Genomic DNA, 12,929 nt, shown 5'->3' on the forward strand with positions numbered 1-12,929 from the left:
ATTTCCTTGGGAGACTCTTCCTAGAGAGACAACAACTATCATGGAAAGCATGTTCACCAAACTGCTTTCAACCGCCGATCTGTGTAAAACTTTAACATCCTGTAAACACAGCTAGTTAGCCACCTTCTTGTGAAAATCGAGTGTTTGATCACAGCCGGGCAGCCTGCTGTGAACACAACCTGACTGCTGGGCACTCTGCTACACAGAGGACACCTCAAACTAAGAAATGCATCTCTCTTCTATGATGCATTACTCCCCATTTGACGGTTTTACAACTTTGCAAAGACTGCCTTGATGAGTTTTTCTGAGACTTTTATTGAAAATGTTTGAGAGCTGAAAAAACTTCTACATCAATTTAAAAGTGAGGTTCATCTCCAACAAATGTCCCAAAGTCAAACTGATTTTTTTCTCCTCATTTTCCATATGTATATTTTTCAGTTTTTCAAAGCAGGATGGAAGCATTTTAGGAAAATATCTGTGTTAACAACGTCCACGTTGTTTCCTATGATTGCAAATGAGTGAAAACGTGTTGTCGACTTCCACTGTGTGCCACTGAATACAGAGCCTTATAGCCTCCAAACGTGACAGTAGCATTAGCTATCTACACTTTGAGCTCTTTGTTCCTTGATACTTTAAAACCTGGGAAAATTGGCTGAAAAAATCTAACTGCAATTACGGATATTTTTCTTGAAATTTATAGGACATTTCTTGCCAAGTTGCTCAAAATGCCTTTTTTTCATGTTGTGAGTTGGATGTTTTGTCCAAAAACATGTGAATACCTCTCACAGTCAGGTACCAAAAATAAAAATTTGACTCTGACTGTACAGTATGCATGTCATGCTGGTGAGTTGTGGTTTGAGGGTGCCTCCTTCTCCTGAGACTCGTGATATTCACATGCAGCGCACAGAGGTGTGTTTACCAAACTGGTGTCAGCTGGCAAATTAACAAACTGTGTTTTGTCAACACAACATTGTTATCGTGTAACTGACAGCAGGACCTGCTGTCAGTTTATCAAAGGGGAGTGTCATTAGCTACATTACCTAAGGTATCAAAAGTAAAAGTGCTTGTTATCCAGAAGACTTGCCCTCTTACTGTATATTGAGGCACAGAATTAACATTACTGTTTATTATTCAAGCAGAGTTTAAATATTGTAGCTGATAGGGCAGGGGGCATTTCAACAATTTCACTGAATAAACTGGTTGTTAAATGAATTTCCACCTGTAACATGCAAAGTGACTTCTCAAAATAAACTTGTGTTGTCACATTAAACATTGGTTTTGTCACCAGAACTACTTTAGGTTTAGGCAACAAAAGTACTTGGTTAGTTTTAGAAAAAAAAGGTTTGGGTTAAAAAAAAACTATGTTTGTTATGTAACTTTACTTACACAGGTATGTAAACGAGTATGTTACATGACAAATGTGACCTGTATGTAAAGTGAAATATATTTCACACAGCGGTACCTACATTATGCTGTTTTTAAAGTGAAACATTCACTTTTGGTTTTCACATGAGACACAAACAGCTGTTGGACTCATCCACAACTCCTCCCGATGCGGATTCTCTAGATGCAAAAGGGGTCTTTTGCATCAGAATCAGATGCCAACGGCCACTGATTTAGCTGACGTATTTGACACCTTGGCAATGAGAGTGGGCTGGTAAAATCTTAACCTGCTAAGCAACTAGTTATTGTTTAGTCAGAAACATTTAGAATACAATTCTTTTTTGATTATCAATTGAGAAAATGTTTTTTGGGGCTTATAAAGTGGATAAAATAGCCGATAAATCAAGGTTCTTCATTACATTGAACAAATACTGCACATCCAGTGGTATATATTGACACACTGTCCAACAGCACTTGTCTCTGATATGTTGTGGCGTAGTGTAGTTTAATGTATAAAGGAGCAGCAAAATGATTGTGTCAAGTAGAAGTAGGGGTGGGCGATATGGAGAAAATCCATTGTCATGATATTTTTGTCCAAATACTTCAATATCGATACTGAGACAACCCTGTAGGTTGACTATTGGTGCTTTCACAAAATACTTACATATATTAGAGTAAAGTGATGACATTTTCTGCTAATTTCAGATAATTACATCACTTTCCTATCATGCAGCCTTTAAAAACAGTAAAAGAAAACACAATATTACAACACCCAAAACCTAAGCAGGCATCTGATCTCATATCATTATATGAATATTATATGGATATATACAGTATTGACCAGCACCAAGTACAAGTAACCCATGATATCAGTCTGTAAAAGAGAGAAAGTCTCATGGAATCATCAACCGTCTTCATCTCAGTAATAAGTGCGTCATCACTGCACAATGACAGCCAGGTGTCTCAGCATCACAGAAACGCTCCTCTCCATCTGAAACTGAATATCCTGTAATTAGCACAACAATAAAATCATTATCCACGCGTTCTCTTTGAAAACTGCCCCGCCTCACTTGTGTAAGCAAGTTGTGTGCGTAACTGCACCAAAACTCTGAGACACAACAGCCCCGTGTGGACTCGTGATAATCAGCGAGAGCTAAAACTGCCAAACACAAATCAGCTTTCTACCCTCTGAGAGCTGGAAGTAGAAACTCTGTACAGCAAAAAGTATTCATCCAACGATGGCAATATGGAAGAAGTTCACACTGAGAAAACAATAAAAGGAACACTACAATAATAAAAAAAAAAAACAATTTACTACAACAGCCAAAAAATAGCTAAGAGGCTAATTTTAAGGTTTAAAATTCAGCTTAGTGTCAAAGTAAAGTCAACACAAAACACTATCTGAAAGACAAGCAAATATATGAATACACAATATGAAATTTAGCATAAAAATTCATCCTTGACCTTGGAAACAGTACAGAGACAACTTTCTTCATAGAAGGTCCATGTAGTCGTAGTAGTAGTACTAGCTGTAGTAGTACTATCAGTGTCTTTACACAATGTTAGAAAAAGTCAAATTATTGTGTTAGTCTGACTAAACTGGGCTTAGACTGAACTAAGACTGGACTAAAATCCATGTGAACATGTTAATCCAATTATATCAAATTTCTCGAAGTTGGACTAACACACTCAGATAATGCAACTGAGATTCGTTTTTCTCTGTTATGTGCAAATCTTAAGTCAGACTGAGGACATTACTGATTATTGGCGTTTTTTTAAATATTAATTGTTCATACTATCAATGGCTTTATGAGATGGTGGGATACAGTTGTGTGGTACTGCGCATGAAAGTTCATTCTTGACAATGAATAAATAAATAAATAAAAATCTGAATCAAAGTCCACTTACTGACTTTGTTGGTGACTTTAAACCACATCTCCGTGTTCCTCAGTTCACTGAGTGGTATCATTCAAGGTACAAAGTACAAGGTATATTTATTTGTCATTTTTTTAAACACAGATTTTGAACGTAGTATAAAAAAAAGAAATAAAAAAAAATGTCCCTAATACAGTAAATGGAGTTACGTTGGAGAAAGACCTTGAAAAGTAGCAAGTAAGTAAGTTGATCTTGAATTAAGCTTTTCTTCGTTTGGTTTTCCGGTCTGTCTTCCTGTTGTAGGTTTTGATTCACACTTTGTGGTATTGGCTTGCACGACATCACTGGCGGGACAGATCATTGTAGAGCTAGAACACAGCTGGTTAACTAAAAGTGAATCACGTTTTGTAGTTTGCATCCCAGTTGCGAGCGGCCCGGCTGAATTTGCATTGCACTTGATAACATTTAAACGCAGCAGAGTGAAACTCCTCCAGGAGCTCACCTCAGTGAGTGCTGTGTCTCTCCGGCTGCTGCAGAGGACAGTTGACTCTGCCTGTGTGATGGATTTGCATTGCAAATGTGGGCTGAGGGACCTGTTTGAACACACACAACCTTCCCCATGGGGCACATCACATGGTCGTCAACTCGACTGCACCGGGTACGCTCCCACCCTCCAACCCCTCAACTGCCTCCTCACACACAAACACACACAAACAGCACACTCAGGAGGTGTCTGATTTACTGATGAGTTGAGAAAACGGTAATCATTTCACTTTTAACAGAAACTGCAGCGGTTCACAGTGTTTTATTTTTTTCTCCGTCTGTGTTTGTCAGTTTCTTTGTTTTATTGATAGAATGTTAATGCAAGGGATTTTTGGAAAAGTGGAGGTAGATGGTGGCTTAAACAGTCACTAACATGCCCGTGTTGAAAACCAGGTGAATGGCTAGAACAAGTGATAATGTCATCATCAGTGATTACAGGAAATCCTATAATTGAGTAAATATAAAGGTTATTCTATTAACCCTAACCCTACCCCCCCCCCAAGAAAACATTCAAAATAAATACAAAAATACAGATAGGTGTGGCTATTTCATTTAAATTTAAGGTTTCTGAGGCAGAAAATCTGAGCCCACAAGTAGATGCTACAGTCGTCAGTGCTGCGTTTAAGGCACACTAAAAAAAATTGGACATTTAAGTTCCAATGGGAATAAGGATCATGACAACTTTTTATAAAATGATGAATATCGTCAAAACTACTCAACGCACTGCTGAGTTATGTCATCAAAATGTAAAATAAATCAATTCATCCCACAATTTCTGAGAACCTCTGCACATTCCTTAGAAAAATGAACACTTTTAAACATCTTCAAAGCTCTTTCATTTGAATTCAAATATGTTGTACATTTTTATATTGCTTTTCATATTTTATTATAACCTAATTTACTTATATTTATGTCTCTTGATTTTCACATCACTTTATTAAATGTTCTTAGGATGTTTATGCTACACACTAAAAAGCCAAAACAAATTCCTTATATGTGAAACCCTGATTTTGACTCTGATTTGCCATATTATCACTGCATAAGTTAATGCAAAATATAAACCTACACATATTCCGGAGATCTTCATGAGTTCACATTTCTAACTCCGATCCAAAACTCAAATCAGGTCAGGTCCAAATGACTGTATATTCTGTCTGATAAGGATTGGATGGGGTCTCAGTATATCGGCTCTGATCACGTGATCAGTCATAAAGTTAGCCCAATTAGATCCGCTGCATTATGGATCAGGTGTAATCACTCTCAAATCCTTGTGACCCTTTTGGATCGGGTCCCTCTTAGAAAACAATAACATTGATTTACACATACATATTAGGGTTGTGGTATGTTTTCTATAGGTAAACATAAAAGTAGCAGAGGACTTTAAAAAAAAAAAAAAGTTTACCATAAATTAATGCCGAAAAAGTACAGGAAATTAAGTGTTTAATGCTCAAAATTTTTCAGCCCCTCCCCCATTGAAAAAGAACCTGCAGTTATGCATTCGAGTAAAAAAAATTCAACCCAATTAAAAACTGACCTCTGGACATGTTTCTTTCATCACCTACTGTAAACTGAGTGGATGCATTGTCAACAGAACGTTTTCAAGGTTTTGTCAGGGAAAGTCGGTTTAGCTCTATAATTACCGAATATGAATACTAAAAAACAATAAATCATTAATTGAAATTGATGTATTTGAATTTCAGAGCAAGTTTGTAGTGTGTAAGATTCATATCGTGCGTGCAAAATGTATTATCTTTGACGTATAGCTGAAAAAACGTACTACAGTAGACAGACTTTGACCTGACTGTGATAGCACAATTTAAAAGTGTAAGAAGAAAGTAAAAAAGATTTTTACAATCTTTTTTTAAAAACTGTCATATATGATCATTATGATCAGGCGAGAAATTAGAACAAATACTCGCTTGGTTTAGGGAAAATCACCCAAGTGATTTAATTAAATGATTTTGAATTTTTTTAAAGCTGTATTATCCCTACCTCCCTTGAACGCAGCGCTACAATCTATTGTTCACTCCCTTTCACAAACCCCGCCCACGCTGTGAGCGGAGCCTCTGATTGGCCGAATCGGAGTGCGGTGCCGTCATCGCTCGGAGCGCCCATTCATCTCTTCACTTGGGCGTTGGACTCCGCATCTTATTAGCAACAAGGGAAATTTCTCCATTTTGCAGCCTGTCTACAGCGACACGGCCACCAATCTGGGATTTTATTACTCCTCCTCAGCCCTGCGCTTTTTCCTGCGATTTTGAAAAATCCTCCACACTCTGACTGGACTTTGCTTTCTATTTTCCCTGTGAACTTTTTCTTCGTGCACAGACAGGGAGACAGCACAGGAGCTTTGCGTTTCAACAAAGAGGCTTGTGGGTCTTTGTCCTTTTTTTTTTTTTTTTTGGATCGGTTGGGTTTTTCTTTGTTGGAGTGAAAAAGCATGGGAGCGCAATTGTCCAAGACAGCTGGAAAGGCTGAAACCGCGGCTGAAAAGCCCGGAGAGGCTGCTGCTTCACCCACCAAGACTAACGGACAGGTAAATGATATTTTATCAGCCAGCTCTGTGAATCCATCACGGGAGAAACCGGTCGCTCTGGAGAAAGGGGGCTGCGCTCTGAGGGCGCAATCCGTGCGTAATTGTGGATAGATTGAATGGAGATCCGCGGTGAGAGAGTTAAAACTCAATGGAAAGACTCGGTTTTAAATGTGAATTGATCAGAGCTCATGAGCAACAGTTGATCTTTTGAAATTCACTTTATTTTTTTATATAAAACAGGGCGCAATATCATGCATATGTTTGGAGGAAATTCGACAAAACAAGCGTTTACATTTTGGAGACCATGCCAAATTAGATCTTTTGTTGATACAAATCACTATTAACTGTAAAATGTATGTGAAATCATGCGTTGATTGATAAATGGGCTCCAAAAAATAATGTCAGGATCATAATGTACATAATTTTTGCTTTGAATGAAGTCGCCTCTTAATTTGGAATTTGCTGAATAAAACGAGAACCACGACATCCAGAAAGGCTGTTTTCGCTCGGAGCAACACTCCTTTTGTTACAGATGCTCGACTAGAAAGTGGAGATGGCAGCCTGCTATCACACAGGAGGGGAGAGACAGAGGCGCGGAGCCAGCGGTGCGCCCCAGAGAGAGAAGGAGAGGGAGGGAGGGAGAGACAGAGTGAGGCTTTTTCTGCTCCTCGTTATTCCTTTTTAGAGTTTTTTAAAAAAATATACATTTCAGAACACCGTTTAGATTTTACACATTTTGAGGAATTTGTCCCAACTGTGCTCTTTGTGATCTGCAGGACTAATGAGCATCTGCTGTTTTAATGAGCAGCTGCTTTGCTTTGGCGCTCCGCTGCTGGAGCGAGCGCGCACCGACCCCTTGCGACCCAGTTTGGGCACTGCGTTCCCTCTCACCCTAAAAGTGACTGAAATTCAGGCGAACAGATGAGTAAACACGTTGCCATTTTTAGTCTAGCGCGCGGCTGCTATTTGAGGTTTGATTATGTCCAAGTGAAGTTTGTAAAAGAGTGAAAGCAGCAGCTGAGTCCAGGCTGGAGTCAGAGAGCTATTGTCGCTGCTGATTTGTTGGTGTCTGCTGCCCCTGGTGTCCGCCAGCGGCACTGTACGGACTGAGTCTTGAAGCCGTGCCAGCTCTGTTCTTGGCATTAACAGCCACTGTTTCTCTCTTTAGGAAAACGGTCATGTCAAAGTGAACGGGGATGCCTCTCCTACAGCGGCTGAGAATGGCAAAGAGGAGGTGCAGGCCAACGGCAGCGCAACAGCCGAGGAGAGCCAAAAGGAGGAGGCCGAGAAGGCCGAGGCTGCCCCCGCTGAGAAGGAAGCTGCGGATGGCGAGAAGGTAGAAGCGGCATCTTCTGCTCCTGCCGAGGGAGAGGCGGCAAAGACGGAGGAGGGCGCCACGCCTTCCACCAGCACCGAAACCCCGAAGAAGAAGAAGAAGCGGTTCTCCTTCAAGAAGTCGTTCAAGCTCAGCGGGTTCTCTTTCAAGAAGACCAAAAAGGAGACAGGAGAGGGAGCAGAGAACGAAGAGGCGGCCGCAGCTTCCACAGAGGAGACCAAGGCTGAGGGCACAGAGGAGGTTGCGGCGGCTGCAGATGAGGAGGCCAAGCCGGCTGAGGGGGAGGCCGCACCTGCTGCCGAGCCAGCGAAGGAGGAGGTAGAGGCCAAGCCAGAGGTGGCGGCGGAGAAGCCTGCTGAGGAGGCACCCAAAGAGGCCGCGCCCGCAGAGGAGCCAAAGGCAGAGGAGAAGCCGGCCGAGGAGAAGCCAGCTGAGGAGGCGCCCAAAACAGAGGAGGCCGCCCCGGCCTCGCAGGAAGCGGCATCAGCGGAGGCCCCAGCTGCAGAGGCTGCCGAATAAGTTTTCAGAAAAGAGGAAGAAATTTGAAAAAACAAAAAAGAAGAAAAAAAAGGAGAAAAGAAGATAATCAAAGAACATTTCCCTGTTTGTATGGTGGAGTGACGCCAGGTCGTGGCTTTGAAGAACTTGTCTACAACCAGGGATATTTTAAAGCTTTTCTTTTTTTTTTTTTTTTTTAATTTTTGGTTTCCATTCCCCCCTTACACAAAACCCATCTCCATTCCAGCGGGCGAGGGAGGTGGGTGGCTTCAATATGTACAACAGATTAAATACATCCACACTTTGCCATATATTTTTTCATCAGTATTACTTTTTTTTCCTTTTTTTGGGGAATTTTTATACAAAATGTAAACAAAAATGGTATGGACATGCCCATGGTATGAAGGAGACGGGTTGTAAATGAAGCGAGGGGGGGGGCGAGTTCAGGGAGGGCAGGGGGCGGGTCAGGAAGGGGCCTGGGAGATGTGCCACAGACTATTAACGGAAAGAGTAGTCTAAAAAAACTATGAGACCAACGTCTACACACACACACCATGCGGTTTACAACACTAAGTCATTTTTACGATCCAAGAAGTCCCAGAGTTAGCTTTTTAGGAAAGTCATATAAACTCATAGGAGCTTTTCACTTCTCATTAGCTGTACCAGTCAGTGATTCAGTAGGAATACAAGTTGTATAGGCTTTATTGTTTATTGTTGGTTTTATGACCTTAATAAAAATGTAAGTATGTATAGGCGGGGTGTTTTTAACTGTGATTATTGTACAAAATGAAAAATCTTGATCTCGAGAAGCACATGAAGTTTGCAGCTCTTTTTTCCACCCGCTCATTTTTGTAAGATAACAACACACACATACACACAGAGTCATCCCGGAAGACCTTCGCAAGCAATTTTCGAACTCAAAAAACCAAGCTGTGATAAGTGGAATGGTTAACTGTTTATATACTGTGGTATGTTTTTTGATTACAGCAGGCGATGCTTTTTCAGTGGTCTTTGACAAAAATTTAAGGAATCTATCAGATGCAAATGTTTGTGTAGCATCTTGTCTCTCTCTCTCTCTTTCCTCTTTTTCCTTTTGTAAATACTGGAGAAGCTTTGACCAGTTTGACTTAGAGATGGAATGTAACTTTGCTTACAAAAAAAATGCTATTAAACTCCTCTGCTTAAGGTGTTCTAATTTTCTGTGAGCACACTAAAAGCAAAAATAAATGTGAATAAAATTTGAGCCGCATCTGTCGTTATTTGTGTACGCGGGAGAGTGCCATTTTAATTCACAAGGCTTTTAACCTTTTGAAACCTGAACAAGCTGGCTTGATTTCTTTCAAAAACATGGAAAGGTTATGAGCAACGGTCACAAGAAATGACCCCCCAAAAAATGTGCAAGAAATTAATAAAAAGTTACAAGACAATCATTTGAAATTAGCATGAAAAAAAATCCAAGAACAAAAACCGAAATCCCAAAAAAAAGTGCAAAAATACAAAAAAATATGAATAATTAGATTTTCTCTGTAGCCTAATTGTTAACATAGAATAACAAATACAGAATTCTTGATTATTTTTCCTAGTTATTTGATAATTTTGTATTAATTCTTTCCTTTAAAAAAAAACAAACAACTAATCTTGAGGTCATTTCTTGTCACCTTTTACAAAACATTTTGCTGGTAATTTCATTCCAAGTTGCTTATTTCTTTTTCCTCTGATGTTTTGAAAGAAATCCAATGAGCCCATGTTTCAAAAGTTTAGGGATGTTTGTGAAGGGTGTCTGAAAGCAGCACAAGAAATCTGATGTCAGTCAGCTTTCAAGGGGTTAGATAGATTAATGACATAAAAGCTCTATAGTGTATGGCCAAAAATATGTGGACAACAGCAATACAATGATGTGCAACTGTTGAACATGTTCTAAAACAGCATTAAAGCTGAATTTGGTATCTTTTATGAAAAAAAACTTTTTATCATATTTGCTGAAACTGGTACTTAACCCAGACAGCAGTTCATGAGTAAGGTAATCTGTGAAAAAATCATCTTTGTCTGCCTCCTCTTGGTGCTTCTAAAGGCATTTGCAGGAATCCATGGAGCCTTAACAAACCAACCAATCAGAGCTGAGAAATCTCTAACGCAACTGTCAATCATGTCAATCACTGTTTGTGAACTGCGGTCAAACTGTTAAACTAGTCAGTGTTGATAGAAAATGAATCAATATTCTGTTTCTGCATCCTGACAGTAGTGCATGAAACAGACACATTGTGAAAAACCATCCTTGTCTCCTCTTAGTGCTTCTAATGGCATTTTGTTCAACATACATGACTGACAACAACCAAACAACCAATCAAAGGCCGAGGAGTATCTAACACAGCTCTCACTCACTGCTCATGAACTGCGAATAATACCATTTATTGTTATTATTTCTGGGACAATAAATCCTCTAACAAAAGAAGTTACTGTGACAGACCTATTTAACACACCAATCTAAGCTCTGTTTTATGTCAACGTGACAAAATTTCATTTTGACAAATTGCACCCAAGCTGGTTTTAAGGCTGTACAATGATATTGTCCCCCAAAAAGGGTGTGATGTCATAGTCCCATCATACGAAATTAGTGACTGGAGCGATCCCAAAATGTGAACAGTGTGTGAAAGTGATGATGCACTTCAAAGTCTGGCATTAAAAATGTACAAAACAAGGCACGTCACTAGAATCGCCACCATAATAACACGTCTATTCATAAACAGCATTAGTGCTTCTATTTGCTGAACGTGCACATCTGCAGTCAAAGATGGACAACACAGTGAAACACGCAGTGATCACTTGCATTCATGACTGTTACGGGCTTTACTGGAAATAAACAAATAACAGCACAACAGAGTAATGTGACTACATATTGACTACGATTTGATTACAAAAGCTTACTGCAGTCAGCACCAGCCTCTTACTACAGCACGCATCTCAAGTGCAACCATGAGCCATCGTCAGTGATTACAAGTTTCAAAAGAGGAAAGTAAACAACCTCTTAAAGACTTTACTGCAATCTCTTCATTGCAAGCTCAAATTCACTGAAAGGCAGTTCATGCTGACGATAGAGACTGATGTTAAAACTGAGCACATGCCCTAATAAGTACAACACACAGAAGATATAAATTAGAACTTTCAAATATTAAATGATATAAGATGCAAAGTGATTGGGTTATAAACTCAGACTTGTGAGATCTAAATGTTTCTAGTCTTAATCTCAGACCTGAGATACTCAATGTAATGCAAGCCAAGACCTCCAAATCAAAATGTTTTAGTCGAGCCAAAACATAATACGAGTACACCTGATGTTTTATCTGAGAATATTGTTAATAGAGCTGACAGGACAGAACGAGACAGCAAGAATAATACAGTACAGCAGTGATAATCCAGTTTGAAGTGGGCCTTATACTGGGTACTGGGTGGACCATCTACCATTTTCTAATTCAAAATGAAAGTAAACTGATCACAGTGAATCTTTTCTTGTACTCTGAATTTAAATAAGGTACAAGAGTACATACAAAACATCAAAAAAGAGGTCCGAGCTAAAGCCTGAATGTCCTCAAGAAACACTGTGGCTGCTACGACTGGCCCCTAGCCTCCTGTCATTTTGCAAAAGTGGGCCCCCAGGCAAAACAACTGGAGTAACCCTGCCATAAAAGGCTACCTTTCTTCCAATGCTCCAACTTTTAACCACAATTACGAACCAGGATAAAACTCAGGGACCCACTGACCTTGACAATGCAACTTCTCTCCTCTGTCCTGCAAAACCAATCCTTTCTTAAACTCCAGAGTCAAATTAAACTCTCTCTAGAGCATGAAAGATCAACGAAAGACCAAAAAACAAAGTGCCATTCTCCTCAAGAGTGGCGTATTTCAAATTAATGACCACAGCTGAAAGTAGTAATGCTGATTATAGAGAGTAAAGTGAGGATTTACAGTGAGCACGTAAAGCAGACTGAAGCCAGGAGTCTGGGCTAAGCTATCCCAGTCCCTGAATTCACCTTGCATCATTTCATGGCAAACAAAAGTATCCCAGGACAAACATCACCCTACCTCAGCCATGGCTCATGTTCGTCCTCTGTGGCTTCCAATGCTGCTTTAGCAAGAGTCTCTGGAAACAGAAAATAACATTAAGCTAGTGGCTAAAATGAAAGGTTGCTAGCTTTTCCTCTGGTTAGCTTACCTCTCAGTCACTGCATGTCTCTAGCCTGGAAGCATTCCCTTTGGGCCTTTCATGCGACTGTCCCCAACACCGGCCAAACTCCGTTCAAAACGCCATCAATTTTAAGTTTCGTTGGCAGTTACGACGTGAGTATTCCGGATAGGGACCATTTTACGACAGTTTTCGAATAAATAGGGGACAATTTTCAAGTCGGCATGTCTTAAAAGGACAAGGAAGAAATAACTTTGGAGTAATTTCAACTTCACTTTTGAGTCGCCTGGTGTTAGCAGAGACGGTGGACGGCAGGAGCGAGGAGCTTTCTCACCGATTAATGCCATTTTAATGCATTTGTGTCGTCCTCGGGGGAGTTTTCTGCACGCCGAATTCTCCAGAACAAAGGGATCGTATTATAAGTATCTCTTATTGTACTTTTTGATAAATTGACGCTTATTAAAAACGTTTTATTATCAGCTAATGTATCTACGCCAGCGTGCTTCCCCAGTAATCACTCTACCTGCGCGTAGCTTGAGATGCTATCTGTTAGCTTGCAGCGCCCCCATGTGGCTAAG

The 12,929-nt window shown here is 40.0% G+C and overlaps 1 protein-coding gene and 1 long non-coding RNA gene across 3 annotated transcripts in view; one reads left to right on the forward strand and one right to left on the reverse strand.

The window, feature by feature from the left end:
* The window catches only part of LOC148186937 (uncharacterized), a 33,564-nt gene extending 20,674 nt beyond the window's left edge, over positions 1 to 12,890 (reverse strand). Inside the window, exons 1-3 of one of the 2 annotated variants that reach the window (XR_015779072.1) lie at positions 12,382 to 12,890; positions 12,252 to 12,309; positions 1,785 to 2,380 (exon numbers count right to left, since the gene is read on the reverse strand). This is a non-coding gene — a long non-coding RNA (uncharacterized LOC148186937). Of the gene's footprint in view, positions 1 to 1,784; positions 2,381 to 12,251; positions 12,310 to 12,381 lie in introns of those variants that run through there. The other variant, XR_015779073.1, reaches the window with a different exon arrangement.
* LOC121955984 (myristoylated alanine-rich C-kinase substrate-like) lies at positions 5,925 to 9,414 on the forward strand. Its single transcript, XM_042504082.2, has 2 exons — positions 5,925 to 6,337; positions 7,506 to 9,414. The coding sequence occupies exons 1-2, from the start codon at positions 6,242 to 6,244 to the stop codon at positions 8,190 to 8,192; spliced, it is 783 nt and encodes a 260-aa protein (XP_042360016.1). The 5' UTR covers positions 5,925 to 6,241; the 3' UTR covers positions 8,193 to 9,414.
* Positions 12,891 to 12,929: the final 39 nt, after the last annotated feature.

Source organism: Plectropomus leopardus, chromosome 16 (assembly GCF_026936395.1).
Source record: "Plectropomus leopardus strain MGB_pleo_1.0 chromosome 16, ASM2693639v1, whole genome shotgun sequence".
NCBI classification, from domain to species: domain Eukaryota; kingdom Metazoa; phylum Chordata; class Actinopteri; order Perciformes; family Serranidae; genus Plectropomus; species Plectropomus leopardus.